This window comes from Aspergillus homomorphus, assembly GCF_003184865.1.
Source record: "Aspergillus homomorphus CBS 101889 unplaced genomic scaffold BO97scaffold_1, whole genome shotgun sequence".
NCBI classification, from domain to species: Eukaryota; Fungi; Ascomycota; class Eurotiomycetes; order Eurotiales; family Aspergillaceae; genus Aspergillus; species Aspergillus homomorphus.
In genome coordinates this window covers 1,180,008-1,206,498 of record NW_020291887.1, presented here as the reverse complement: position 1 = coordinate 1,206,498, position 26,491 = coordinate 1,180,008, and the positions used below count along the sequence as shown (strand labels likewise).

General features: G+C 53.1%; 7 protein-coding genes across 7 annotated transcripts; 4 read left to right on the top strand and 3 right to left on the bottom strand.

The window, feature by feature from the left end:
* The first annotated feature begins 350 nt into the window (after window positions 1-350).
* Window positions 351-4,613, top strand: BO97DRAFT_359431 (C2 domain protein). The gene is made up of 5 exons (XM_025692320.1): window positions 351-847; window positions 907-942; window positions 995-1,369; window positions 1,429-2,916; window positions 2,967-4,613. The coding sequence occupies exons 1-5, from the start codon at window positions 536-538 to the stop codon at window positions 4,503-4,505; spliced, it is 3,750 nt and encodes a 1,249-aa protein (XP_025556700.1). The 5' UTR covers window positions 351-535; the 3' UTR covers window positions 4,506-4,613.
* Window positions 4,614-5,883: 1,270 nt separating this feature from the next.
* On the bottom strand, window positions 5,884-7,632 carry BO97DRAFT_8956 (uncharacterized protein). Its single transcript, XM_025701123.1, has one exon. The coding sequence runs from the start codon at window positions 7,276-7,278 to the stop codon at window positions 6,199-6,201; it is 1,080 nt and encodes a 359-aa protein (XP_025556699.1). The 5' UTR covers window positions 7,279-7,632; the 3' UTR covers window positions 5,884-6,198.
* A 1,166-nt stretch (window positions 7,633-8,798) lies between these two features.
* On the top strand, window positions 8,799-11,054 carry BO97DRAFT_467092 (putative DNA polymerase iota). The gene is made up of 3 exons (XM_025699617.1): window positions 8,799-9,083; window positions 9,173-9,460; window positions 9,550-11,054. Exons 1-3 carry the CDS (start codon window positions 9,030-9,032, stop codon window positions 11,038-11,040), a joined length of 1,833 nt encoding a protein of 610 aa, XP_025556698.1. The 5' UTR covers window positions 8,799-9,029; the 3' UTR covers window positions 11,041-11,054.
* A 980-nt stretch (window positions 11,055-12,034) lies between these two features.
* On the top strand, window positions 12,035-14,457 carry admB (ADAM family of metalloprotease ADM-B; the record flags this gene model as incomplete). The annotated part of the gene is made up of 2 exons (XM_025691395.1): window positions 12,035-12,104; window positions 12,158-14,457. The coding sequence occupies 2 exons, from the start codon at window positions 12,035-12,037 to the stop codon at window positions 14,455-14,457; spliced, it is 2,370 nt and encodes a 789-aa protein (XP_025556697.1).
* A 347-nt stretch (window positions 14,458-14,804) lies between these two features.
* On the bottom strand, window positions 14,805-18,472 carry BO97DRAFT_439424 (ssDNA-dependent ATPase MGS1). The gene is made up of 3 exons (XM_025697982.1): window positions 16,767-18,472; window positions 15,853-16,282; window positions 14,805-15,755 (listed from the first exon to the last, which is right to left on the bottom strand). Exons 1-3 carry the CDS (start codon window positions 18,341-18,343, stop codon window positions 15,237-15,239), a joined length of 2,526 nt encoding a protein of 841 aa, XP_025556696.1. The 5' UTR covers window positions 18,344-18,472; the 3' UTR covers window positions 14,805-15,236.
* A 551-nt stretch (window positions 18,473-19,023) lies between these two features.
* BO97DRAFT_419779 (kynurenine--oxoglutarate transaminase) lies at window positions 19,024-20,743 on the top strand (the record flags this gene model as incomplete). Its single annotated transcript, XM_025696593.1, has 9 exons — window positions 19,024-19,097; window positions 19,156-19,224; window positions 19,284-19,368; window positions 19,419-19,524; window positions 19,576-19,648; window positions 19,701-19,854; window positions 19,909-19,922; window positions 19,976-20,399; window positions 20,453-20,743. 9 exons carry the CDS (start codon window positions 19,024-19,026, stop codon window positions 20,741-20,743), a joined length of 1,290 nt encoding a protein of 429 aa, XP_025556695.1.
* BO97DRAFT_447962 (uncharacterized protein) lies at window positions 20,739-24,827 on the bottom strand. Its single transcript, XM_025698815.1, has 2 exons — window positions 21,690-24,827; window positions 20,739-21,606 (listed from the first exon to the last, which is right to left on the bottom strand). Exons 1-2 carry the CDS (start codon window positions 24,364-24,366, stop codon window positions 21,113-21,115), a joined length of 3,171 nt encoding a protein of 1,056 aa, XP_025556694.1. The 5' UTR covers window positions 24,367-24,827; the 3' UTR covers window positions 20,739-21,112.
* Window positions 24,828-26,491: the final 1,664 nt, after the last annotated feature.

Sequence of the window (26,491 nt, the reverse complement as noted above, 5' to 3'; positions counted from 1 at the left end):
TGCCCGTCAATGCCTCTCTCTCCCACTCGGCCGGAGGCTATCCGCGCGCGCCAAGTCAAGCTTTCCGCCCAGAAACATAACGGAAGGAAGAGAATCCAAGTAAACAACAACCAAGTTAGAGATCTGTCGATCATCACCAACGCAGTGACTGGAGATTGATCTGGATCTCTAGGAAGGTGGACAGTAAGGCCGGGCTAGCCTGTTCCCCAAACATCCAGCATATGTCGGACGCGTCTTGCAATCATTGGCTGATCGGCTTGGCTGCTCCTCGCCACTATGACGTAGTGCAGCTCGAAGGTGACTTCACCTCCCAAGACTGCTGACTGCTTGCTTCGTTGATTTTACTTCGTTTTCTTTCAAGATTGTATTGTCAGACTGATTTTACTTCTGAACCAGAGATTCCGGAGGTCCTAGCTTGTCCAAGCTAGGGGATGAAAGCTCGAAACAATTCCTCCCTCATCTTGTCTACATTCCCCGATTGACCCGCGAGCTCACACCATACCCATACACGAGCGAAGAAGGAAGGCACGCGACAATGGCACAGGCTACAGGTGGGAGAGAATCTCCCAAAACCCATAGAATGGGCGAGCATTGGAGCGGTGGCAATCCTGTTCCAACCATCAGCCACTTCATGGATCGTCTGGAGCATGACAAGCAGGAGCGAAAGGCCCATGAAGAGACGCTGGCGGCCAGAAAGCGGGAGCAACAGGCCCAGAACCAGGAGATGCCTCATAAGCCTCGGGAGACCACCGGCAAGACGCGCATGGTAACCGATCCCACTACGGGCAAGGAAATTGAGGTGGAAGACTTGGATGAAGACTCGATGGATGCTGTGAAAGACCCCAGGGTATGTCGTCCTTGTGTATCGGCAAGGGCAGCAAATGTTCTCGCTAACGATCGGTACAGTTGGTAGTCCCCAATGCCAATCTTGGAAAACCAACGGTGAGTTACGATCACATCGCAATGGATGAAGCAGATACTGATGAGGATGCAGGAGGTCAAAACAGCGCCAGACCAAAGCCTTTCGCAATATAAGGAGAATCAGGACATTACGGCACCGCCCGATCCGATCGCAGAGGGCACCACTTCAGATGTCCCTATCCACGGCGAGAAAACAAATGTTCTATTCCACCCCACCCCGACAGTCACCTATAAGCCGATGTTTGATCAATTGGAAAGACGAGGAATTGGTCTATGCTTGGGTATAGTTGCGGGAATTGTCTTCCTGGGCCGCATGTTCAATGGATCGCTATGGGGCCTGCTTCCGCTCAGTTTCTGTATTGCAAGTGGTGTTTGGCTGTGGGTGCAAGAAGTCATCCGCAGTGGCCGGGAAATGGAATGGAGCAGTGAACAGATCCGGGGTCAAATGGTACGAGAACCTCCAAGCTTCAGCAACAGATAGAGTTCATACTGATTTGAGTTACCCAGGCCACCGCCAACCTACTTCCGGAATCCGTCGAATGGATGAATTCGTTTCTTGGTGTGTTTTGGGGCCTGATCAATCCTGAGATGTTATCTCCCGTCGCCGACACCATCGAAGACATCATGCAAGCTTCGGCGCCGGGTGTGGTTGAAAACGTGCGCATCGCGGAAATTGACCAGGGAAACAACCCTATCCGGATTCTGAGCCTGCGCGCATTGCCAGATGACCATGTGAAGCAGCTCAAGGATCAGGTTCACGAAGAGAACGTCAAGAACAAGGACCCTCAGGAGGCTGCGGCTGCCGAGGAAGGCGGCGATTATTACAATATTGAAGCATCCTTTGCCTACCACGCAAAACCGAGCGGTCAAACAACTTCGTCCAAGGCGCGCAACATGCATATGCAGATTGTGTTCTATCTGGGCGCCAAAGGCCTTTTTGGAGTACCATTTCCTGTCTTTGTAGAATTAACGGAATTGGTAGGCACCGTGCGAGCAAGGTTCCAGATGATGCCCGAGGCTCCTTTTGTGAAGGACGTGACGTTCAGTCTAGTTGGCCTTCCCCACGTCAAGGCCGGATGTATGCCTATGGTCAAAGGGGGAGTTAACATCCTCAATCTGCCCTTAATCTCAAACTTCGTCAACTATGCCATTGCCACAGCGGCTGGTTTGTTTGCAGCACCCAAGTCCATGACAATGGACCTTAGCATGTTGCTCAAGGGCGACGATATCGTCAAGGAAACCCAGGCTCTGGGCGTGATGTGGGTGCGTATCCACCGTGCAATTGGCCTTAGCAAACAGGATCGGCGCGGCAGCTACGGTGGGGGCAGCGATCCGTATATCAACCTGTCGTTCTCCAAGTATGGAAAGCCCATGTACTGTACTCGTGTGATTACAGACGACTTGAACCCGGTTTGGGAGGAAACCGCCGCCTTGCTAGTCACACCCGAGCTCATCAAGGCGGATGAAGCCCTGAGCGTCGAACTCTGGGACTCGGACCGCACGACTGCTGATGACATCGTCGGCAAGGTAGAGTTACCTATTCGGAAGATGATCCAGCACCCTGGCAAGATGTATGCGCAGGTGTCAAAACTACAAGGCCTCAACGAAGGCAGCGAGATGCCAGGAGAGCTGCATTGGGAAGTGGGCTTCTTTGGCAAACCGAAGCTCAGGGCAGAGTTGCGAACCGATGGCAAGAAGAAAGATCTACCCGAGCAATTTAGAGACGTCCAGGAGTTCCAAGACGAGAAGGGTGTCATTAGCAACGAGGAGGAGGATGCCATCACCCATACGCCTCCAGATCCCTTGTGGCCCAGCGGTATTCTTAGCATCGTGATCCATCAGATTGTCAACCTGGAGATCAACAATGTCAAGGGTAGTGAAGGAAACCGCAAGGGACGCGAATACGAGCCAGCCAAACCGTATGGCGACAACACAGAGGAAGAAGGCAGCCATCTTCCCACAAGTTACTGCAAGATTATCCTCAACGACGAGCTGGTAAGTTTTGCACAGATCTACTCTATAACACAAAGCTAAGAAACAATCAGATCTACCGCACACGCGCCAAGGCCTTGAGCTCCAAGCCCATCTTCAACGCCGGAACGGAACGATTCATTCGTGACTGGCGATCCGCCTTTGTGACTATCGGAGTGCGCGACCAGCGTTACCGCCAGCACGACCCAATTCTGGGGGTCGTGCCTCTGAAGATCTCAGACCTCTTGCAAACCAGCTCCCAAGTCACCAGATGGTATCCTCTTGATGGTGGAATTGGATTCGGACGCATCCGCATCTCTATTCTGTTCCGGTCCATTGAGACTCGCCTCCCACCCAACATGTTAGGCTGGGACGTTGGCACCTTTGAGTTTGTCTCCGAGAAACTCACCACTGTGAACTTCAATCAACGCTGCAAGATCAAGCTCCGCACCGGTGGCAGCAGCGGCAAGATCACCAAGCACGTCTGCTCCGTCGACGAGAACAATAACCTCACCTTCGACCTTTCAGACGAGACATATCGCCGTAGCCTCCGGCTCCCCATCAAGCACCGCTATCGTTCCCCTGTCGTCTTCGAATTCCATACCCACAAGAAACATCACCCGTCCGCATATGCCGTCTTCTGGCTCCAGCACCTGGTTGACAACGAAACCACGGAGATTGACATTCCCATCTGGCACACCAAGAACGGCAAACGCCTCACGCAGAACTACATCACGGAGCAAAACTGGGAGTCAAAGAAGTCCCCCGGGCTGGAAGACCTTCGCGAGATAGGCCGCCTCCGCTTCAGCGGCCGCTTCAGCCCAGGCATCGACGACTCGCACGAACGGTTCGTAGTAGACAGCAACTCGCGCGAGACCTTCGAGACCTGGGAGGCCTGCGTCGCGGAGGGCGTGCGCTCCCAGCACATGTCTGCTTCCGTCCCAGAGGAAGTCGAAGAGCTGCACGAGAAATCACTCATCGACGGCCGCGACATTCTCAAGCACGCTGACCCACGCGAACGCAAACGCTGGCTCGACAAGCAAGGCTACGACTGGAGCGGCGCCTTCGGCCACGACCCCAGCGCCTATCTTGACGAGCACGGCAAGCAAGTCGCAGAACCGGGCAGAGAATCTCCGCCGCATAACCCGTACAACCCCCCACGTACCGAGGCCACAGCCTACGGTACCATGCACGCGGAGGAGAAAACAAAAGCCCACCCAGACAGCTCCTCGTCTAGTGAATCCGACGACGATGACGATCACGATCACGAGATCAACAACTCCTTGCAACCTCAGCAGCAGCGAACCCTAGCTGACAACGACGACTTCGACGTCAACAGCAACCTCCGCCGCTCCTCGGAGACAGGCACCAACACCACTACAACTGCCAGCGCCAGCAGCGGACCCAGCCGCTCCAGCACCAACGAGGTCCAAAAGAAGGCCGAACAGCGCAGCGAACAACGCCAGCAGCGGGGGATGATGCAGTGGCGCCCTGTGCGGAACGCGGTGTTCGCGCGCGACGAGACCAAGTACGCGCTCCGTAAGATGAAGATGAAATTCACAGGGAATCTGTCGGGTCGGGAGCCAGATATCGAGACCGAGACGGGGACTTGAGTTTGAAATACCTACCATGATTTGTTCTCGTTCTTTTCGGGTTCTTCTAGTTCGATTCAATTGTGTACACTACAGTCTGGAGTTATGAGTATACTAATGAATGAGCCTATGATTCTAAGTCTGGTTGCCCGTAAGCCGATCATGATGTGTGAGTTTGCAAATCACGACAATGCTATCTCGCGCTGCAGCAGTTGAGGGAAAACCCTACTCTTCCACAAATAGCCCCATGTACATTATACCTAGCACCCAGCACCCAAAGTGCACACGGTACGGTGTATATCAGACCCTCCAAAAAACCCCCGCCGATTCTATAAATATCTTGGTCAGTAGTAGTCACTCATCCCTTACAGCACCACCAACGCTACCTCTTCCCACACCTCGACGTCAACATCAAACCTGCCACTGTTCTCACCGTGTCATAATCAGGGAAGATACACTATTGAACCTTGCCAGGTCTCTCTGACAGAGGATCGAGCACCGACTGTTTCCCGAGATGAAAGTGTGGTACGGACTTCGTTAACTATTATCCATTCAACTTAAAATGCCGAATAGCTTAGATCATCTCTTCTCTTCGCTACTATTGCCGACGACGCAGTGGAAAGACGACCCTAGTATTCTCACAGATGTATCGATAGATACACTCCCTACGGATCTAGTGCACAAATACCCAGCCGAACCCATTTACTTGGATCTATTTATAGAGCCAGAGCCCGTCGCGAGACCGGCAGACGAAAGCAGAATCCGAGCACAATATATGCAAAAGAACGTGCAAGAAATCGCAGAACTCAATCACAAAGAAAAGTGTCGTGTCTTGTCTCTCCAGAGAGAAGACAGTAGAACACTTCCAGAAGCGATCATACACAGTCATCGATACGAGGCTATTTTACCTAATCGGGCGGATAAACTATGCCACTGCACCATGCGGGCTGCTTTGACCTCCTGGCGGCGAATTTTTTTTTTCTTCTCTTTCTATTTGCGCGCACATGGAGTGGTGGTGTCAGATCGTATCGTCGTATTCTTATGTTTATTAATTCCGCATGGGAATATATATTTAGTCAGTTGAGCCGCAGTAAGGGTCAGTTTGAAAAAAAAAAAAAAAAAAAAATGGTGCTGCCTGCAGGATAGCGTCATTTGGTGGTGTCCAGTGTACAGTAAAGACGTGCAGGGCCACATGCATGAATCTATATTTATTGGAGATCGTCGTTGCGACGGGATAGATGTGTTGGCTCCACTTGTGTTGCTATATTAATATCTGAGGAAAGGTCCGTCTTTCGATCGGATCCTGAATGTGCGGAAGCCTGCTGTCATCTTTGTAGGAAATAAAAGGAGGAAAAGGGAACGTAGAGTGGTTCAATAATTCTGCATAGGCATGGCATGGCATGGCATGCATGCATGTGTGGATGTGTGGATGCTCGTATGTATTAGAAATAGATAGAAAATTATATATATAGAAAGTCATAAAAGATGGCGGTCTGAGGATGACATCATCGCCGCTACGCCTGGAATGTCTCAGACAATCCAAGGTGAGACAATGATCTCCATCTTCCATGGTTGAATAAGAAAAAAAAAATAGCCTCTGTTTGGAGAGGCCTGATGCAAATGAGATGAATAGGTTCGTCTGCCGTCTATATGCATGAGTCGTGAATGAAAGCGCAAGTCATCAAGGTAGTAGTCGTGGTTCATCACCATGGGGTTATCGTGAGAATTCGGGATTCGGGCGTTGCGTTTCGTGCGTCGTGTTCTTCATGGACTCGTTCGTTTCCAGCTCAAATGCGACAGACGAGCTGGGACTGGATTGGGCGTGCGAGGGGGTGGCACTGAGCAGTGGGGATGAACCCGCGGAGGACGTTTGGGATTCACGGTCGGAGGAACTTGAGTCAGATCCCGATGATGTTGTCCGCTCTTCCTGGACCGGAGGTAATAGACCGTCCCGGTTCTGCAACGGGCCCAAGGTCCAGCGCCATTCGCAACGCCGCTTGGCACGTTTGCGGACCGGCGTCTGCGGTGTCATGTCCTCCAGTTTCTCTCGCAATGCGACCGCGCGGACCTGCCGCTCGGCTTTTTGATGCTTTCTCTTCTTTCGTTCCACAGGCGACAGTAGGTCTTGCTTGGACCTGGTCTGGGGCTCCTCATCGGAGGAGTTTGTGTCGGATGATGATGATGATGAGTTGCTTGAGGCGGAATCGGACTCCTCGCTCGATGTGCTTTGTTTCGGGTGCTCTTCGTTCATTTCATGAAGATCTGAGTGGCGCGCAGTGTAATGAACGTTCTGAATTTCCTCTTCGAGCGGATAGCGGTAGCTGACTTGCTTTTTGGCCGGAAAGAACACCCGGCGCGTGGCTGGAGCGCCGTTCGACCCGTTGGTAGCCGCAGGGGTGGATCTGCGACGGCAGCTTGGCTCTAGCGGCGAGTTGCGCAGGATGCTGCGCACTCCCATAGGTAGTTGATATGGGTTGTGAGTGGTGTAAGGCGAGGAAGGCTTGCTGAACCGATGACTAGGATATTTCGAAGAGGGGGAGGAAGTGGCCGAGACGGGCGCAGTCACATCGTAGGCATTCTTGAACGTGTTGCGGACGGTGGGCGACGCAGTCGAGCCGGCCACCAGCGAGAGGGACAGGCCCGTGGAGGAAGTGCCAAAGGTCAAAGGCAGGGATGATGTCTGAAGGGTGAGTTTCGGTCGGGAAGTGATGGTCGGCCGGTTGTTAGTCGTTGGGGCCAAACTGCAGGCCATGTTGGTGGAAGGCTGTTGCGGGGTCATGGAGGTTGCGAGCATGGTCGACAAGAGCCCCTCTGCGCGAAGTAGTAGCAGAATATGCACGAGAAGGGAGGTAGAAGACTTTGGGTCATGTAAAATGAGGTTGAAGAAGAGGGAAAGGCTGGTCAAAAGAAGGAAATGAGGGAGAAGAAGAGGGAAAGAGAAAGAGGAGAGAATGGAGTGCGAAGTCGCCCCGCAAGAGAGAAGAACGATGAATGAGCGGCGCTGCAGACCGACTTCTAGTGGGGATGACTATATGCAGGGTAGCATTATTTATTATTATTATTATTATTTTTGCGTTGCCATTTCTTGTATTTAGCGTTAACACATGAGTAGCAAAAGAGAAAAATAGTAACCTGTAGTCGACATCAGACCCATCTTAATTTTGCAGGAATGTCACTGTCGAAAAGGCAGTGGCGGATCTGGAGCGACGAGAAGGAAAAGCAATCAAGAAGTGAACTGTGGACTGGACTGTAGACTGGACTCAGACTGTACACTGGAGTGACTGGACTGTGGACTGTGGATTGTGGACGTGGTGGGCGCTTGGACGGGCCCTATTTTAAGAACACCGTCGATCAAGCAGGACGTGCTCGTCATGATAATGCTGATCCCCCATAATCGTCGTCCCTTGATAGATAGACAGTTCAATGGACAGTTGTTGATGATCCCACTCCCGACAACAGGCATGAGCTTCATCACCCAGAGTTTCCTCTGTTGTTGTGCATCATGGGGAGACTGACAACTGAACAGTCGAGAGAAGAAAGCCTTTTACTGAACCGGAAACCGAGTGAGACCGAAGAGGGCGATGATGGCAAAGGATTAGCCGCTGTGGAAATTAATCACAGTCCAGACGCAGCCAGAGCAGAGCCGGCGAAGCAGCGTCTGCCTATCACAGAGCGGTATCGTGCCATCGAAGAGTCTAAATATAGTCAATCCCACGCCATGGACCCAGCTATTTGACGCCAGGCCCGGTTTTCCCACAGGCCCATCCAGTCCGTTCCGGGTCCAGTCGGGCGTGCGGACTGCGGACGACACGCGGCGGGTTCACTTTGAGGGTGGAGATAGACCCAAAAGAATGAATCTGACTCTGATTTTTATTACTTAGTACTTTGCAACTAGATTCGATGACACACATTTGGCTTGACATCCTTGGAGCAAGAGAGAAGATTGTGGAGGGAGGATGAATGGACAAGGAAGCCAAGTGATTGTTCAGTCAAGTTCTTCGCATCTGCACTGCAGCCTTGCCCACTCACAGTCTGCGATGACCTTAGCTAAGCGGGGAATTCTGAAAGCGGACTAGTGGAACTGAGACCTGTGGGGGAGACTGAAAGAGGATTAGTGCTGCTGTCACGGGGAAGAATTGTTACTGGGCTGAGTCAGTCAGGGTCCACTGCCCGCGCACCAGCCACCTCGAGTGCAGTGCCAGCCACACAAACCCCCAGCCTCCTCCTCGTCCTCCGTCTCCACCCAATCAGACCATCACTTACTGTAAATCTGTAACTGTCAGGCTTTCTTTGTGTCCATTGCCATTGTCTACGGTGATATCATTTGCTTCCATCTCGTCCTTCCTTTCAGTCTGATTTATTCTTAGGATTAGGAGCTTTTTAGACTGGCACCTCAAACGGATGGAGCCTCCTTCACCACGCTACTGGAAGACCGCAGCATACTAGACATCAATCAAGCACATTGGTGGTCGACTTGGCTTCCTGCCACCAATATAGTATTGTCAACTGTTCTTGCAGACGTGAACTACAGTGTTTATCTAGTCCATGGCCAAAGCTCCCTCTCCCTCCAGAAACGATCAACGAGTCATCCTACACTTTGTTAGTACAACTTATGCCCGTGTCTCAAAATCGTTTGACTCCACAAGAAGTAGACTTAGCCGGCCGGCTAACCTGAATTCGCATGGCAGGACTATGACTGCTTCTATGCCGCCGTCTTCGAGGTAGAGCAGCCAGTGCTGAAGACGCTGCCGTTGGCAGTGCAGCAGAAGCAGATCGTGGTAACATGTAACTATGAGGCACGACGGAGGGGGCTGCGCAAGCTCCAACTGATCAAGGAAGCCAAGCAGGTCTGTCCCGACGTCGTCATTGTTCTAGGCGAGGATCTGACCCGCTTTCGCGATGCTTCCAAACGGCTTTTTCTCTATCTGCGATCGTTCGTCTGGGGAGCCAAGGTTGAACGACTCGGTTTCGATGAGGTGCGTGAACCCCGACTCCGCAGGTACATGCACTATCTTTAGTACTACGTCTCGGCCGAGGTGGCTCTCTGACCTGGTCATACGAGTAGTTGTTTCTTGATGTGACCGAGATGATCGATTACAACGTTGATCTGCTCAACCGCCATGATCTGGAGCACTCATTCTTTCATCTCGACCGCCAGGAACCCACAGTGGGTTTCACTTACAATGCCACCCAAGTGCACGGGTCCACCTACCCTGCGGATCTGAATCCCACGGATGTAAAAATAAGCTCGAACGGGGACGTTTCGGGGCTCTACACGCGGCTGCTCGTGGCCTCGCACTTGGCAGGCTTTTTGCGAGGCCAACTCGAGTTCCACATGGGATACACGGCCACAGTGGGGATTTCTACCTCTAAATTGCTGGCCAAGTTGGTAGGCAACACACATAAACCTAACAACCAGACTATCCTTCTTCCGCCATATTTGGCACACCCGGGCGCTTTCGAGAGTAATGTGGCAGCCTTCCTGGATGCACACGAGATTCGAAAGATTCCCGGGCTAGGCTCCAAACTAACACGGAAAATCATCGCTTATCTCACCAAGGCTGACGCGCAAGTCGGCTCTCCTCCCACATCTGATCTGGCCAAAGATCTCAGTGGTCCAAAGACCGTTCGAGATGTGCGGCTGTGTTCTGGTATGGGACCAGCCTTGCTGGACCGTATTTTAGGCGGGCCAGGTGCACCAAGGGATATCGGTGCCCGAGTTTGGGGCCTACTGAACGGTGTTGACCCTACACCGGTCGTCCCGGCGGGCGATATACCAACACAGATCAGTATCGAAGACACGTACGGGCGTTTAGATACCTTAGAGATTGTTCGGAGGAAATTGATCACTCTGACGGCTAGTCTCCTCCGCCGCATGCGTACTGACCTGATCGAGGAGGATCTTGATATAGGCACAGGGTCCGATCAACCCGTCAGCACCATGGGAGCCCAAGAGAAGTTTCCGACTCGATGGCGGGCTCGCCCTCGAACCCTGCGACTGTCTACTCGGCTTCGGCCTTCAGGCACTGAGGGTAGGCGGCCGGTCAATCGGGCCTCGCGATCCGAGCCGCTCCCTGCGTATGTGTTTAGCATGGACGAGAGCATCGATGCCATAGCGGAACGATTGGTGCACGATTCGATCCTGTCCATGTTTCGCAGGCTGCACCCAGAGAAGTCTGGCTGGGACCTTCAATTGATGAATGTCGCGGTAACGAACATGATTGAAGGAGCTGGAGATCGGAAAGACAGCAGTGGACGGGACATTGGGAAAATGTTCCAGACCCAGGCAACTGGGACTAAGGAGTTCTTTTCTGCACGAGTTATGAAAACACCTATCTCAGCAACAAAGGAAACCAGTACCGACTCTCATTTGGCGGTCAGTCCTCCTGGAACTAGGATTTTGGGAAACATTGTAGATTATGTTTTGGAAGATGCTGGTTGGCAAGATAGTGATGGGGAGGAAGGCATGTCTTGTATAGCGTGCGACATCTGCGGAGCCTCGATTCCTTATTTTGCGCGAGAGGCGCATGTATTATACCATTCAGCTCCTGATTGAAATGAATTGCGGTTGGAAGTTGAGAAAGTACACTACATCATTGCCATGGAGACGATGCCGTCATCAGATGCGGTGGCCGGCGTTCAGGGTAGACGTCGTCCGAGCGTTCCCTCAGTACCACTTGAATAGTACATGGATGTACATTACCATCGGAAGTGATTGGAAAAGGGAAGCTCAGCCAAGAAGAGTAGGCGAGGGAAGTCCGTGTCATGGGGTCATGGAACGATAACCTATGAGAGAATCCCGGCGCTTAAGACCGAGAAGTAAAGAAGGGGGCGGGGCTTGGCATTGTCCTTTTCCGCTTTCATTCTTTCATTCCTCATCCTCTCTTCTCTGTTTATTTGTCGCCCATTTCACCTTCGTCAGGTCTGTTACCAGTGCGGGATCTAACTTGGGGGGAGTCTTCATCCGATCCCATCCACCGTGATCTGTTATATATCTCATTCGTTTAATTGTTGCTGTTGTTGCTGTTGTTGTTGTTGTTGTTCGTCTCCTTCTTTTCTCCTTCTTCCCACCTCCCGCCAAGGCTGCTGCGCCTCTCCGGGCCAAGCGAGAGAGAGAGACAGAGAGACAGGGTCAGAGAAAGAGCCTGATCGTCTTTCTCCCGCCACAGGGTCTTGTAACAGACCATATCAGACGCTCATCCGCTCGCTCGTTGTGCACCGGCTGCACACAGCTCTTTGCAATTCTGCATCTGCAAGCACAAATTGTGCCAGTTATCGATCCGATCTCTTCTCCAGCATAGATACAGGAGTGGATTTGAAACCCGCCCCCCCATCTTTAATAACGGGTCGCAGTGATCTTCCAAACCACTGTCTCACCCTTGGCGGCTGCCTGATGTTCTGCTTAGAAAGACACCGGGGAAATTACTCGTAGATCTGATTTCTTCTCCTTACCGCTGCTGTCACCTGTTATTGTTGTTGCCACCACTCACTCGTTCACATATCAAACCCCCCCTCGTTCTGCTGGCCGTGAAGTCCAGTGGTTGGCGGCCATGAGGGTCTTCTCATACTCCCTCCCGCTCATTGCAAGCGCAATATCCCTTTTTGTCTGGGACGTTCAAGGTTGGTTTCGATTTCTCCCTGCATATTGTGCCTATCTGATCCGGATCATACAGCTCGATCGCAATCGCCCAATGCTATTCAACACGTCTCAACACTAGACCACCCGACGATCAGAACACCCTCAAATCGTGTTGACCATCTGTCGCATTTTGACATCACATTTAACCTTCGTGACAAAAACCAGCGCGTTAAGCTCGAACTCGAACCTAATCATGACATCCTGGCGGATGATGCATACGTACAATACCTCGACGCTGATGGGAATGTTCGGCGAGCGGAGCCCATTTCACGACATGACCACAAAGTATTCAAGGGAAGGAGTCTAATCGGACGAGGACAGGGCATGTGGGATCCCGTCGGATCCGCTCGGGTTTATATCAAGCATGACGGTGAACAGCCCTTGTTCGAAGGAGTATTCAGTGTGCATGGGGACAACCACCACGTTGAACTGAAGTCGACCTACCTGCAGAAGAAACGCGATCAGGATGCCGATATTGTCGATACCAAAGGCGACTATATGGTCGTCTATCGCGACTCGGACATGTATCGTGTTCACTCGGAGCTGAAGCGGTCGGTATTGGGATCAACATCATGCCAAGCCGATCAATTGGACTTTAACATGAACCCTGATCACCCTGTTCTCTCCTCATACCAGTCGGATACAACTCGCTGGGGGGCAATGTCGGTGAACTCTTTATTTGGACTGAGCAAGCGGCAATCGGATACCGGAAGTGTTTCCGGTAACTCAGGGACCGTGAATCTGGCGTCGACAATCGGCGATACCTCGGGTTGTCCCAATACGAAGCAAGTAGCATTGATTGGTGTAGCTACGGACTGTTCATTCACAGGCTCTTTCAAGAATGACACTGCGGCCAAACAGTGGGTCATCAGTACCGTCAACAGCGCTTCTAGTGTCTACGAAAAGGCCTTTAACATCTCAATCGGCCTGCGGAATCTGACCATTTCCGAGAGTTCGTGCCCCGAGAAGCCGCCCGCAGCGACTGCATGGAACATGCCCTGTTCGAGCGGCAACCTCACCGCCCGTTTGAACAAATTTTCGGAGTGGCGCGGCGAGCACAGTGACTCCAACGCATACTGGACACTGTTTAGCGACTGTCCGACCGGCAGCGAAGTGGGTGTCTCCTGGCTGGGCCAGCTGTGCAATGCGGACGTGACAACCAGCGGCGAAAACAAAGTCAGTGGTGCTAATGTGGTCGTTCGCTCCTCTGGCGGTGGTTGGCAGATTTTCGCCCACGAATCCGGCCATACCTTTGGTGCGGTGCATGACTGCGATCCTGATACCTGCCAGCAGAATCTCGAGTCCTCCTCAAAATGCTGCCCCTTGACCGCTTCTACATGTGATGCGAGCGGCAAGTATATCATGAACCCAACGACGGGGACTGATATTACCTCGTTCTCACAGTGCACGGTTGGGAATATCTGCTCGGCCATCGGTCGTAACAGCGTCAAGTCGAGCTGTCTCTCGGCCAACCGCGGCGTCACCACCTATACAGGCAGCCAGTGCGGCAACGGCATCGTCGAGGAAGGCGAGGACTGTGACTGTGGTGGTGAGGCCGGCTGCGGCGATAACAAGTGCTGCAATCCTAAGACTTGCAAATATACGTCCGGATCTGTATGTGATGATTCGAACGACAGCTGCTGCTCGTCATGCCACTATGCCTCCGCCGGAACGGTCTGCCGGGCCAGCCGGAGCGAATGTGATGTTGCCGAGACATGCAGCGGCAACTCCAGCTCGTGTCCAACCGACTCGTACAAAGATGATGGCACAAATTGTGGTAGTGACGGATCCGGCCTGAAGTGTGCCAGTGGCCAATGCACCAGCCGCGATTATCAATGTCGCAGCGTCATGGGCAGTGCCTTGCATGAGAACAATACGTACGCTTGCTCGGCATATAGCTCCTCGTGTGAGTTGATTTGCAGCTCCTCTTTGCTGGGTCAATGCTTGGGCTTCAACCAAAATTTCCTAGACGGTACCCCATGTGGCAGTGGCGGCTATTGCAGCAACGGCGACTGCAAGGGACAAAACGTGAAATCTTGGATCAACGACCACAAAGCTATAGTGATCGGTGTCGCCTGTGCGGTGGGAGGTTTGTTGCTTCTCGCCCTGGTTTCGTGCCTGCTCCGCCGCTGTCGTCGGCCGCGCCCGATGGCTCGACCTGCACCTCGACCCCCCTATGGGCCCTGGAATGGCCCCATGCCTCCGCCGCCGATGAACCAGTGGCCCAACAATGTTCCGGCTCAAGGATATCAGGGCTTGTCCGAGCCTCCACCTCCGTATGCGGCCAGAGGACCGCAATTCCCGCAATATCCGCCTCAAGGGCGTTATGCATGATTTAATTCTCTTTTTCTGCCATGCACGTAGAACGTGCATTCACACAAACGCGGCGTTGCGAGCATTGTAGACTCATATATTTGACGTTTTGCATTCTATCTGTTGCTTTCTAATATCTGGCTAGGGTTCGCGTTGTCTGCTGCTTGGGTCTGGGGCTATTTCCATGTTGTATTTACTGGGGGTGCATTTTATGTTCTGGGTATTATATTTGGACACTTATGTCTAGCCAGACCGGGCTTGCTTCCAGCATCTTGTGGCTGGGTTCTCGTGAATAAATATGATAGTTTCTCTGAGTGATACAGCCGAAGCTAGGGAATTGTTTCCACACATACTAGTATACTATGTAAGCGCTGTTGAGTTCATACAGTTCTGCGGTTTAGTGGAAGGATATCTTTCAGACAAGTAGCCAAATGGGGAAGAAGAAACCGCAACAGAACAATACAAGATATCACTAGAGAGAACAGTAGAGTCAAATTGGCGCCCGCCCAATGCCCAAAATGTACACAAACACGAAAACGACACTCAAAAAAAGTACAACATCAACTAGCCAAGTTGTTCCTGGCCCACAACAACCGCATGATAAGTAGGTAGAATACTACCCGGGCCTAGTAGGTAAATGCGGATATATCCCAACAAGCAAGCAAGTAAGCATGACCCAATGGAATAAAGTAAACAAAAACCCAAAGCCCCGGACACCTCGAAGCCTTACGCTTCTGTTCCACTGAACCCTTCCTCTGGCATCACTTAAACACACACACTCTCTCTCGGGGGAGAAGTGTTCACTGCCAACAAATACTGACAAACGCCTCCTTCGTAACACCACCAACACCCTCAAGATCAAACTCCTCAATCATAGCGCGCAGCTCCTCCTCCTCGAGTCCCGTCTCGCCCAGCTCGCGCGCCACGCGCCGCAGATCCTCCAGATCGATATACCCCTTCCCACCTTCGTCGAACAGCTCAAACGCGCGCAGGATCTCGTCCCGCGGATCCCGCTCCAGGATCTTGAGCGCCGTGACGGCCTGGAACGACGACAGCGGCATGAGGAGGTTGGACGGATGTTGCGGGTTGTTACTGTTCCCGCCGGACTTCTGCAGGATCTGCGACTGTTGTTGCTGCTGTTGGGGGGTTTGTTGTTGTTGCTGGGTCTGCTGCTGTTGCACTTGGGGCCGCGGCACGCCGTACGTCGTCAGTAGGGAGATTAGTTCTTGTTTCGGGAGCGAGAATCCCAGCGCCCGGAACGCGACGCGGAGCTCGTGGTAGTCTAGGTGGCGGTCGCGGTCGAGGTCGAAGAGTGTGAACTGTTCAGTAGGTCCCGGTGCCGGGGGGTGGTTAGTTTGGAGGTTGGTTTGGGAGTTGGTTTGGAGGGTTGGTTTTTTGGGGGGGAAGACAGCGTACGGCTTCATTGATCTCTTCGCGTTGTTCCTCTGTTAATCGGCTTAACGGGTTCGATTCCTGTGAGGAGCTTGGCCCGTGGGCTTGCGAGTGCATCGGTGGTGGTGGCGCTACTCCTGCTCCTGCTCCTCCTGCTCCTGCGAGCACTTGCTGGCTGCTTTTGTTGGCCTCGCTGCTGAACTCCCCTGCGCCACTTTGGAGGCCGCCGGCTAGCCCGCGGTGCCGCGAGAACGACGACGCGCTGAAAGGCATTGTGTTTGCGTTCAGGGATCGGTCTGGTAGCTTGCCTGCGGCGTAGGAGCGCGAGCCGAACGGTTGGTTGGACGAGGCCATGGTAGGCGTCGTTGTTCGGGTGCTTTGTTTGGGGGTCGAGGCGGAGATTGAGGAGGACGGAGGAGAGGATGTGGTGTGGTTTGGTTTGCTCGGCTCGGGCCTTGTTTCAGGTGAGGTGGTCGAGCCTCATTACCCGTTCTACCCTTCGCGGATCACGATGTAAGGTATATCGGTGGTGATGGTCGTCCTTGTTCTTCGAGGGGCATGCCGTTCAGGAGAAGATTCAGGCCGCAAGAATGAATGGGAGTCGGAGGTGGAGAAAACGCGCGGGCGTTGGAGACGCGCAGCCAAGACGGGAACAAACACTTTACATTTAGTTACTCTACTCTACTTTATTTACTTCACATCATGAAGATTACTGTTCTTATGATTCAATTGTTGGGTCTGTTCATGCAACTTGGATCTATCGGTGGTGTGGTGTTCTTACTGTCATGAAGTCGTATGCAATTCCTCGTTCTATCTTCGAAACTCATCTCCTGATAGCTTCTATGCAACGAAAGTGCCCAGTCTTGCAAATATCCAACTGAGGCTTCTCGGCAGCCAACGAGTATGTCCAATGCTGCTTGCCTTCGAAGGATCTTCACTTCATCAGGTCTGGATCAACCTTAGTCCCCAAGTCGAGGTCTTCCAAGAACTTCCGTCCCTGGATCGGCTCCGGGAGGTAGTCCTGCACCACTTCACCATCCACATAACTAGGATTGTACTTGTACTCTTTCCCATACCCCAGCTCCTTCATCAACCGTGTTGGGGCATTGCGCAAATGGATCGGGACGGGCAGGCCAGCAACGCCCGGTTCTGCCAGGGCCGCAAAGGCATTATTGAGTCCGCGGTATGAACGCGTACTCTTCTTCGATAGCGCCATTGCCACTGCCGCATGCGCCAGGTTAATCCGCGCCTCCGGAAGTCCGATCTTCTCCACGGCCGAATGTGTGGAGATAGCCAGGGTGAGCATGCTGTTGTCGGCCAAACCAATGTCCTCCGATGCCACCACAATCAAACGCCGCGCGATGTACAGAGGGTCTTCGCCCGACTGAATCATCCGCGCGAGATAGTAAAGCGCCGCATCCGGATCGCTTCCTCGAATGGCTTTGTGGAACGCTGAGATAGTATCGTAATGCTGGTCGCCCGCACGGTCATAGACCAGCGTCTTGGTTAGGGAGCGCTTGATCTCATCCTTGGTGATACCCGGACGCTTGGATAGATCCATGGCGAGCTCGAGAAGGTTGAGCGATGTGCGCGCATCCCCATCGGCGAATCGTGCCAGGTAGTCGATTAATTCATCGTCCACCAACTCAGTAGGCGAGTAGCTGGGTCCTTCAACTCGGAGTGCTCGCTGGAGGATCGCTCGGATATCCTCATCCGTGAGCTTGGACAGGGTAAAAGTGCGACATCGGGATAGCAATGCGCTCTGTACTTTGAAAGAGGGGTTTTCGGTGGTCGCACCGATGAGCGTCACTTGTCCACTTTCCACTGGCCCCAGGAAGACGTCCTGTTGTGACTTAGAGAATCGATGAATCTCGTCGCAAAAAATGATGGTCTTTCGACCCGTCAGACCAAGCTCACTTTTGGCCTCCGCGAAGATCTTCTTGCATTCGGCAACCCCGCTGCTTGTGCTGTTGATCTCCACGAATCGACTGCCCACCATGGTTGCGATAACTCGCGCAATGGTGGTCTTGCCTGTGCCCGGACCACCCCAGAGGACCATACTGGGCACGCGATCCTGCTCGATCAGCCCCCGCAGCACTCCCGTCGGGCCTACGAGTTCCTGGCCGCAGACCTCGTCCAGAGTTCGCGGACGCATCCGCTCCGGCAACGGTGCTGCCTTCTGGAAAGCGTTCATCTTTGGACGCTTCGGCTCCGACGGTAGGTCATCACTTCTTGGTGTCTCTGCAGGGACCTCGGCCGCTGGCGTAGCCGTCCGCTTGCCGTTGACATTGCGGAGCGGGGAGGAATCCGTAGCGATATCCCGTGTTCCATTGGTTTGAGCAGAAGCCTTTCGCGCAGAAGCCGGCTGAAAGAAGCTCGGGACTGCAGCTTTTTGTGAAGTGGGGGTCTCTGCGCTTGAGGTTGGCTCGTCGATAAAGTTCTGACAGTCGGAATCGATGTGATCGTTGATCTTTAAGCTTGAAACGGACTTGCTGCAAATGGGACAGAACACCATTTTGACGGACAATCAGGTCAGGACATGGAGATTAGTACTGAGCTAAGCCGAATTGACAGCGTACTATCGGATAGACCAGCTATCTGGGATAGAGAAGACTAGTAAGAGCTACCTAACCATTGATTACGGAGAATTGACCTGCAGCCATTCAAAAGATGCTTAACGCGTTCCCCACGCGTCGGCGGCGATAGGAGGCCTCTGCTGACTAAGCATGTCTAGATAAATAAGTGAGGCCTGGTTGCCTGAGGTTATCTTTTGTGCAACAGCCCGCCAATGCTCACCACCACGCAATTATTGAATTGGAAGCAGGGCAAATAATCCCCAGGATCTTGATCGGTTGCTATAGATCAAGATTTATCTGGACTCCTTATCGGAGCGATCAATGCTTGCCAAGGCCAAGCACGCAATAACCTCCGGTTCGACCCAAAGCGGAAGGTTTCTAGCTTGACTTGCTTTCCCCACCATCGCTTTCCCATCCCCGGACTCTGTCTCTCTCTTTCTCTCTTTCCATTTCTCTCCGCTCTTGACAGTCCTCTACTTAAAGCTTGCCTTCTATGTACCGTGGGCCACACATCCTGTCCACCACTATTCTCGCTCAGGTCCAGGCCTCGTCCAGATTATCCCTGCGCACGTCTTCCTTCCCCTCCGCTCCCCCCCGCCTTCCAGCTTCCACACGATCAATGTCGGCCACTGCGGCTCGTCCTGACCCGTTCCGCCCGGCCAAGAGGGTCGCCGGCCAGAAGCAAGATGTCTGGTATGAGGCATCTGGTGTTCCTGCGTTGCCGGGGAGTTGATCGCTGACTGGCGCGCAGGTCCATTGTCAATGAGGCCGCAGCCGCTTCCCCCGTTCAGCCCATCGTGAACATGGGCCAGGGGTTCTTGTGAGTGACTTGATCATTGAAACCTGAGAGCGATAACTAATTGTAACGTCCTCCGCCAGTGGCTACAACCCTCCCAAGTTTGCTCTCGATGCGGCCAAGGAAGCTCTCGATCGCGTTGAATGCAACCAATATTCTCCGACCAAGGTACATTATCTCACCGGGAGACCATCGCGCATGGACTCACACTCTGCCAGGGACGCCCTCGTCTCAAGCAAGCCCTTGCAGATGCCTACTCCCCCTCCTTCGGCCGTACTCTCAACCCTGACACCGAGGTCGTCGTCACTACAGGAGCAAATGAAGGTGGGATCACTTCGGGCAAGGAAAGGGATGATCCTAGCTAAGGGAAAGCAGGTATGCTAAGCGCCTTCATGGGCTTTATCGAGCCTGGCGACGAGGTTATCGTCTTCGAGCCATTCTTCGATCAGTAAGTTTTACGGTCTCCCGCCTTTCTCCTATGTGTCTGACGCCGCCCCAAGATACATCAGCAACATTGAAATGCCCGGTGGTACCATCCGCTATGTCCCACTCCATCCCCCCAAGGATGGTGCTACACGCACTTCCTCTGCCGCGGAGTGGACTATCGATTTTGAAGAGCTGGAGAATACTATCAACTCGAAGACGAAGATGATTGTAAGAGACCTACCCCGTTCTGCGCATCAGACCCCTCTAACTCTGGCTTGCTAGGTTCTGAACTCGCCGTAAGTAAACGTTTTCTGGCTGACATAAATTGAATTGAGCTGAATTTCCTCAGTCACAATCCTGTCGGCAAAGTCTTCTCACGCGCCGAACTCGAGCGCATTGGTGAGCTGTGTGTGAAACACAACCTGATCATCCTGTCGGACGAAGTCTACGACCGTCTTTACTACGTTCCGTTCACCCGCATTGCTACTTTGTCCCCGGAGCTTTACGAGCGCACGCTTACCGTCGGCTCGGCTGGTAAGGCCTTTTATGCCACCGGTTGGCGTGTGGGCTACCTCATCGGACCCGAGCACCTAATCAAGTATGTGTCCGGCGCTCACACCCGCATCTGCTACAGCAGTGTGTCGCCACTGCAAGAAGCCGCTGCAGTGGCTTTCGAACAGGCAGACAAGGTTGGTTTCTGGGATCAGAGCAGGACCGAGATGAAGGCGAAGATGGAGCGTTTCTGTCAGGTCTTCGACGAACTCAATATTCCTGTAAGCGACGATACTCGGCACCATTTGAAGGATTTGCCAGCTGATGGTTGTAGTACTCGGATCCTGAGGGTGGATACTTTGTCCTCGCAAACATGGCCTCCGTGAAGTTGCCCGAAGATTACCCATTCCCTCCCCATGTGGCCAGCCGACCTCGCGACTTCAAGCTCTGCTGGTTCCTCATCCACGAGGTTGGCGTTGCCGCCATTCCTCCCACTGAATTCTACACCGATGCCAATGCTCACATTGCCGAGGATTACCTCCGTTTTGCCGTTTGCAAGAACGACGATGTGCTCGAGACCGCCAAGGAGAGACTTCGGGGCTTGAAGAAGTATATCAAGCAGTAATTGAGGTGGCTAGATCTTCGATCATGTGGTTGTACATGATCTAGCTGATAATTGAATGGTTTCAACAACGATTTTACGATTATATAGACTTCACATCTCGGAGACTGGGCTGGGGAAAATTGATTAGATTTACAATTTGCTATCTTTGTTGTTACATGATCTTGCCTCCAATTAGCTGGAGAACTGATTGAGAAAAAGAACGCTCTCGCTCAGACCTTTTCCCAATTCCCACCCAAACCATACGACCACACTCCGCAAACATAGAAAAGGAAAAGGCTAACAACCCAGCAACAAATGCACATATCAAAGTGTCGAAAACAAAGAGATCTGGATCTTGTGATTCGAGCAAAGCTCTCTTGAGAAGTTAAATCATGCTTCTTCAGGGCCTTCATTGATTCCTTCGATCTCCATGAAACCGGTGCCGGCGCCATCCCATCCATCACCCCGCCGATACACCCTCTTGTCCTCGTCCGCCACCCCCTCAAATCCCTCGCCGAGCATGCGCTTCTGCGGATCGTGAACCGTCGGATGAGTCGTGCGGGCCGCGCGCAGGATCCAGTAAGTCGACTCCAGATTTCTCACCGTCTCCTTTAGACCGCCTCCGCCCAACGAACCCAGCAGACGACGGTACTCGGCGCGACACACGGCATCGGGGCAGTTGCGGCGGTTGCGGCCGTCCCAATCGGTCTCACACGCGTGACGCTCGCCGGTGATGTGCTGCTGGATGGTCACGCTCGTCTCCGCATGGACCTGGTACCGGAGGGCGGCCTCGAGCTGCTTCAAGTTGGACGTGTTCGCCGCACGGAGCTTGTCACGGATAAGACGGTACATGTAGTCCACTAGACCGTGAACCTCCAAGGTTGCTGTTGCGCCAACAAAGTATATATGTTAGTGGGATCCCGGTTCTCGAAGCTCATCGTGACAACAGGGGATGTAAGATACGTACCAAACAAACAAATAGCCAACACGCGGCGAAAGCGATCCTTCTCCTCAGCATCATCAAAACGCACGGTATACACGATCCGGTTCGAGCAGCGTATGGCAGTCATATTCTCGGGAAACCCGGCGCGCACGTAGTCCGCCCAGTCGGAGAAGATGAAGTAATCGCCCTGGCGCGCATTCATGGCGAGGTGGACGGCCTGACGGTGACGCTCGGGCATATCGTAATTGTGCAGACACGGGATCATAGGCGGGCCTTCACGCACGTCGCGCGGGATCGTGCTCTCACGGCACGGGTGCACGAAGACATGCTCGCCGCATGTGGGCCAGTGTGCCTTGATGTCCTGCAGCAGGTGCTCGCGCCGACAGTACCGGATCTCCGAGAAGGGTCCGCACCCGGGGCAGATGACCGTCACGCCGTCCCACGAGTTGCAGCGCTTCGAGCAGCCGCGCTTCGCGCACGGGAACCCGTGGCTGTCTAGCTGCCAGAAGAAGCCCCCCGGTTTCTGTGTCGAGAGCCTCCCGCCGCGCGCGTTGGAGATCTGTTGCTGGTATTGCGAGGGGGTTGTGGAGGTTGATGCGGCGGGCTGTGCACGGCTTGTAGTGGTGGTGGTGACACTGCTGCTGCTGCTGGTGCTTGGGGGCGGCGACGGGTGCGCGTGGCTGCTGGTTACCTGGGCATGGGAGGACGACGATGATGGTGGTAGTCTGGCGCCGGTGGTGCTTCCGCTGCTGTGCTTCGGGCGCGTGTCCGTCGTCTTCGTGGTCGATGGCTCCGAGGTCACGGCTGTCTGCGGTGTCTGGCTGATCGTCCACGCCGTGGATGTCGTGCTGGTCGACTTCGGGGTCAGATTGTGCGCATCCCCTTCCGCGTCGGTGGCGGGCTTGGTGTCCGGCTGGTGCGCTTCGGCGGTGGCCTCCTGGATGGGCGAGAGTTTGGATCTGCTTGATATGGCGCTTTGGGGCGTGCTTGGCTCGGCGTGGCTCGGTGGACAACCGCTTGGCTTCTCGTCGGATGTCTGGGTTGGGCCTTTCTCAGTTGCAGCCTCTGCTTTTGCAGACTCGCTCGCACCAGAAGGTATCCCGCTAAGTTCGCTGACCTTCACTGTACCCCCTGCCAAGGCTCTCGCATACGAGAGGGAACTGTTGGAAGAAGGCTGAGACGTACCGAATGGACCCCGACCTCTGAATGGATCAAAATGGGATATATCCTGGGTATTCAGTCTATCGATGGCCGCCTGGATCGCCAGGAGCTTCGCCTGTCTATCCGCGGCTTCAGCATCAGCAGCGCTCTTGGCACCAGCGACCTTACTGTCTGGCTTGCTGTTGTTACTGTTGCTTGCGGTAGACACTTTGGCAGTTGTCGTCGACGACGATGCCGAAGGCAAGGCTTTCCCCTCGTGTCCACTGCTGCTACTCGAGCTCTCACCTCCTTTCTTTGTCGATACATGAGTTGTCTCAGATTTGGCCGGCGCTGGTTTGGTGTCTGGGGTCTTACTCTGTCCGCTGGTGGAGAGATTCGCGGATTCAGTGGTGGCTTTTGCCTCCGCTGCCGCTGCGCTCGCCCTCTTTCTTTGGTTCTTCTTCTTGCCCTTCTTCTTCTTCTTGCTCTTCTTGGACGCCTGCGCGGGATTCATCTTTGGGGCCGCTGGCTTCTCTGGCTCACTGGGGGATTGGTCTTCCGCGGTGGATGGAGGTTGGGGTGGGCTTGAAGGTTGTGCAGAAGCTTGATCCTCAGCTGGCTTGTCTTCGGCTGGCTTGCCTTCGACTGGTGCTGGGATAGGTGAGATCTGTGGCTGCTCAGAGGACTGGTTCTTGGGCGTCGAAGGAGGTTCAGACTGGCTTGATGACTGTGCCAAATGATTCTCAGCAGGCTTGTCTTTGGCTGGTGAAGTGGCAGCTAGGCTTTCTGGCTGCTCAGGGGATTGGCATTTTGGAGGCGAAAGGGGATGAGGTGAGGTCGAAGGTCGTGCAGAAGGTTTATCCTCAGCAGGTTTATCTTCGGCTGGTGTTGGGAGAGTTGGGCCCTGTGCCTGCTGAGAGGATTGATCTTCTGGGTGTGATAAAAGAATAGGCACGCTCGAGTGCTGCTCGGAAGGCTGAGCTTCAGCAGGTTTGCTTTCAGTTGAAGTTGGGATAAGTGAGCTCTTAGGCTGCTCAGGGGATTGGTCTTTTGGGTTCAGTGAAGCAACAGGCACGCTCGAGAGCTTCTCAGAAGACTTATTCCCAGCACTTCTGTTTTCAGATGACGATGGGGTAGGTGAGCTTTGTGGCTGTGCAGGGGATTGGTCTTCTGGGTTTGATGAAGGAACAGGCGCGCACGAAAGCTTCTCAGAAGCTTGATCTCCTCCGGGTGACGAATGGACAGATGAGCTCTGTGGCTGCTTCGATGATTGATCTTTTGTCGCTGGCGAAGGGCTCAGCTCGGCTGGAGTAGTAACGTCCACAGCTTCAACAACACAAGGAGGATTAGTAGAGGATGCAGGTTCGGGTGTAGAAGGGGACTGCGTCAATGCTGGGCTTGGGGTGTGAGATGAACGAGTAGCGGTTCTCTCGCGGATCAAACTGATTGCCTCAGTGCGAGTTACCTGGTCAACTGAGACATCATCTTCTGAATCGTCTGCAGCTGGCTCCCCAGGGGCTAATAGAATTGCTGGGTGAAGACGGCCCATCTCGCTAACCATCAGGGAAGGTCAAGGGTGGATGTGGGATGAAGGATGGGGAGAGGAAGTTCTTACCAACACAGTCCTTTTCAGAGCCCAAGGATCGGCTGTCACCGGCAGTGTTGTTCCCGTCACAATCTCCGGTGTTGTGCTCACTTTGCTGGGTACTGTTATTGTGAATGTTCGTCCCTTCGGTGGACTCGCTGTCCCCGTGACCTGGAGATTCGGTGTTTTGATTTCCGGTCAGAGACTCCACTGCCTGTAACCAACTCACTGCTCGACTTTCCAGTGCATGGTCAAGCGAGGCCAGGAAGCTCGAGGCCTCCTCGCCTGCTTCTCGTTTGTGGCCTTGAAGACTCCCCGCCATCTTGATATCACATTTGGAAGAGATAGGAAGAGCAGGTGACGGTGATTGGGTGAACACTGCTTGTATATCCCTGGGCGTGCGTTCTCTGTCTCTGTCTCTATGATCTGTTCTTCGTGGATTGAGTTCTCACAGGGAGTGTTAGTCTACCAACTGTAGATGAAGTTATGAGTTATGGTGTTTGTATACCTGCACGGCTACCTCAGATAATCACACCGTGATAACAGTTCCAACATAATTTGTGATCGAAGGGTTGATTTGCCCTCAACTGTGATGTTTGGGCATATGGGAGAAATAAGAGTCAAAATTGCAGATGTGTTTCTGTGAGGAGCTCTTTGATGAATGCAACACCATGCGGGTCTTCTATACGGGGCTGTTGTGCAATCTCCCACTGTCTGTTTGCGCTTCTTCACCTCCATAGAGAATAATTAAAATATGCCTAGGCTCTCTGCCTTAAGCTTGATATCTGAATGGCTTTTCATATACGAAAATGTCTCAGTTCAGAGTACAGTTTGACTAAGCAATACTCATAACATAAGATCCCTGTTCAGTGTGGTAGTTCCCATATTGAGAGTACTATCACTTTGGATATGTCGTTGAAGGTGTCGCTATGATTAAGGGTTCCATTCCAGCAGCCAGACATGGATCCTCTTCTGATAACCCCATCTCTGGCCGTCAGTTACTGAGACCAGACAGACCCCTGATGCAGTCTGAAGCGAGAAGGGAGTCAACGCCGCAAGTCAGAAAGAGAGACAGTCCGCCATCACGTGCCAGCAGTCTTGTCTCTCTTTCTGTCGCAAGTTGAGCCCAACCATTGAACCTCACCTCAGCTGCTCAACAACCACCTTTTGACAAAAAGGCAACCTCCCAATCACCTGAGTATTCGTCGATGCCTACAGACCTTTATCTGACAGCCATTTGAACCACTCAAATGATAGACAACTCTCTCGTTGGCAGCACCCAGCAAGTCCACAGACCAGGAAGCGCCGTCTGGGTTCAACAACAAATACACCCGCAATACTATGGCTAATTTAGTGTCCCGATCGCCCGTGGGGCTCCGGGGGTTGACATTCTGCAGGATCCATCGCAATGACTGGACAAGAGCGCGTGCCGGGGTTTGAAGAGCTAAGCGCCGTCCGTTACTATCTTCGGCCGGCCGTGCTGCAGAAACCCATCCGATCATCGATCTTGCCCTCCTCTCTCTGCACGGGACAAGTATCTCTGCGCCAGATGAAACCAAGCTACAAATGAAAAATGTTTATTGTGATGAAAGCAGCTGCCTATCCTGGTTGAGCCCCCTGCGGCTTTGTTATGATTTGCCCGCTGCTGTTTGATTTGAGTGGTAGGTTTCCTTTGCCGCGCCGATGGGGCCCAAGACAACTACTAGATTCTATCTTTGTCTGTCTCGCTTTCGCCAGCGCCATGAATGTGGATTGTCCTGCAGGCGTTTTCCGGGAGAGGGCCTATATATAATACGATGAGTGTTCCCCCTGTCTTGGTGTCCATTGTTTTTGGCGTACTCTTGAATGATGGGCTTTCTCTTGTGTTAATCGCTTTCTCCTATTGATGGTACATTCTCTTCGTCTCCTATATGATAGCATATCTTCCTTTGTTCAGCGACTCATTCCGACATGATACACATTGCATTATAGACCTGCTTATCGGCTTTTGAGATAATTTGCTGCGGGACCAGCATTATCATATCATCACTGTTCTTACTTATTCTCTCCCTCTTTTTGACAAATACTAGACTTCTTTGTTGGATCACCCAACCATATTCTG

What these genes read in the sequence shown, in the direction of transcription:
- BO97DRAFT_359431 (XM_025692320.1), top strand. Translation starts at nt 536, where the DNA reads ATGGCACAGGCTACAGGTGGGAGAGAATCTCCCAAAACCCATAGAATG. An exon ending in CCAATCTTGGAAAACCAACG is followed by an intron (nt 943 to 994) that starts GTGAGTTACGAT and finishes ATGAGGATGCAG; the next exon opens with GAGGTCAAAACAGCGCCAGA. An exon ending in TTATCCTCAACGACGAGCTG is followed by an intron (nt 2,917 to 2,966) that starts GTAAGTTTTGCA and finishes AGAAACAATCAG; the next exon opens with ATCTACCGCACACGCGCCAA.
- BO97DRAFT_8956 (XM_025701123.1), bottom strand. Translation starts at nt 7,278, where the DNA reads ATGCTCGCAACCTCCATGACCCCGCAACAGCCTTCCACCAACATGGCC.
- BO97DRAFT_467092 (XM_025699617.1), top strand. Translation starts at nt 9,030, where the DNA reads ATGGCCAAAGCTCCCTCTCCCTCCAGAAACGATCAACGAGTCATCCTA. An exon ending in AACGAGTCATCCTACACTTT is followed by an intron (nt 9,084 to 9,172) that starts GTTAGTACAACT and finishes TTCGCATGGCAG; the next exon opens with GACTATGACTGCTTCTATGC. An exon ending in AACGACTCGGTTTCGATGAG is followed by an intron (nt 9,461 to 9,549) that starts GTGCGTGAACCC and finishes TCATACGAGTAG; the next exon opens with TTGTTTCTTGATGTGACCGA.
- BO97DRAFT_439424 (XM_025697982.1), bottom strand. Translation starts at nt 18,343, where the DNA reads ATGGTGTTCTGTCCCATTTGCAGCAAGTCCGTTTCAAGCTTAAAGATC. An exon ending in GTTGATCCAGACCTGATGAA is followed by an intron (nt 16,283 to 16,766) that starts GTGAAGATCCTT and finishes ACCTGAAACAAG; the next exon opens with GCCCGAGCCGAGCAAACCAA. An exon ending in GCGAAGAGATCAATGAAGCC is followed by an intron (nt 15,756 to 15,852) that starts GTACGCTGTCTT and finishes CCTACTGAACAG; the next exon opens with TTCACACTCTTCGACCTCGA.
- BO97DRAFT_447962 (XM_025698815.1), bottom strand. Translation starts at nt 24,366, where the DNA reads ATGGTTAGCGAGATGGGCCGTCTTCACCCAGCAATTCTATTAGCCCCT. An exon ending in GTTGGCTATTTGTTTGTTTG is followed by an intron (nt 21,607 to 21,689) that starts GTACGTATCTTA and finishes TTGGCGCAACAG; the next exon opens with CAACCTTGGAGGTTCACGGT.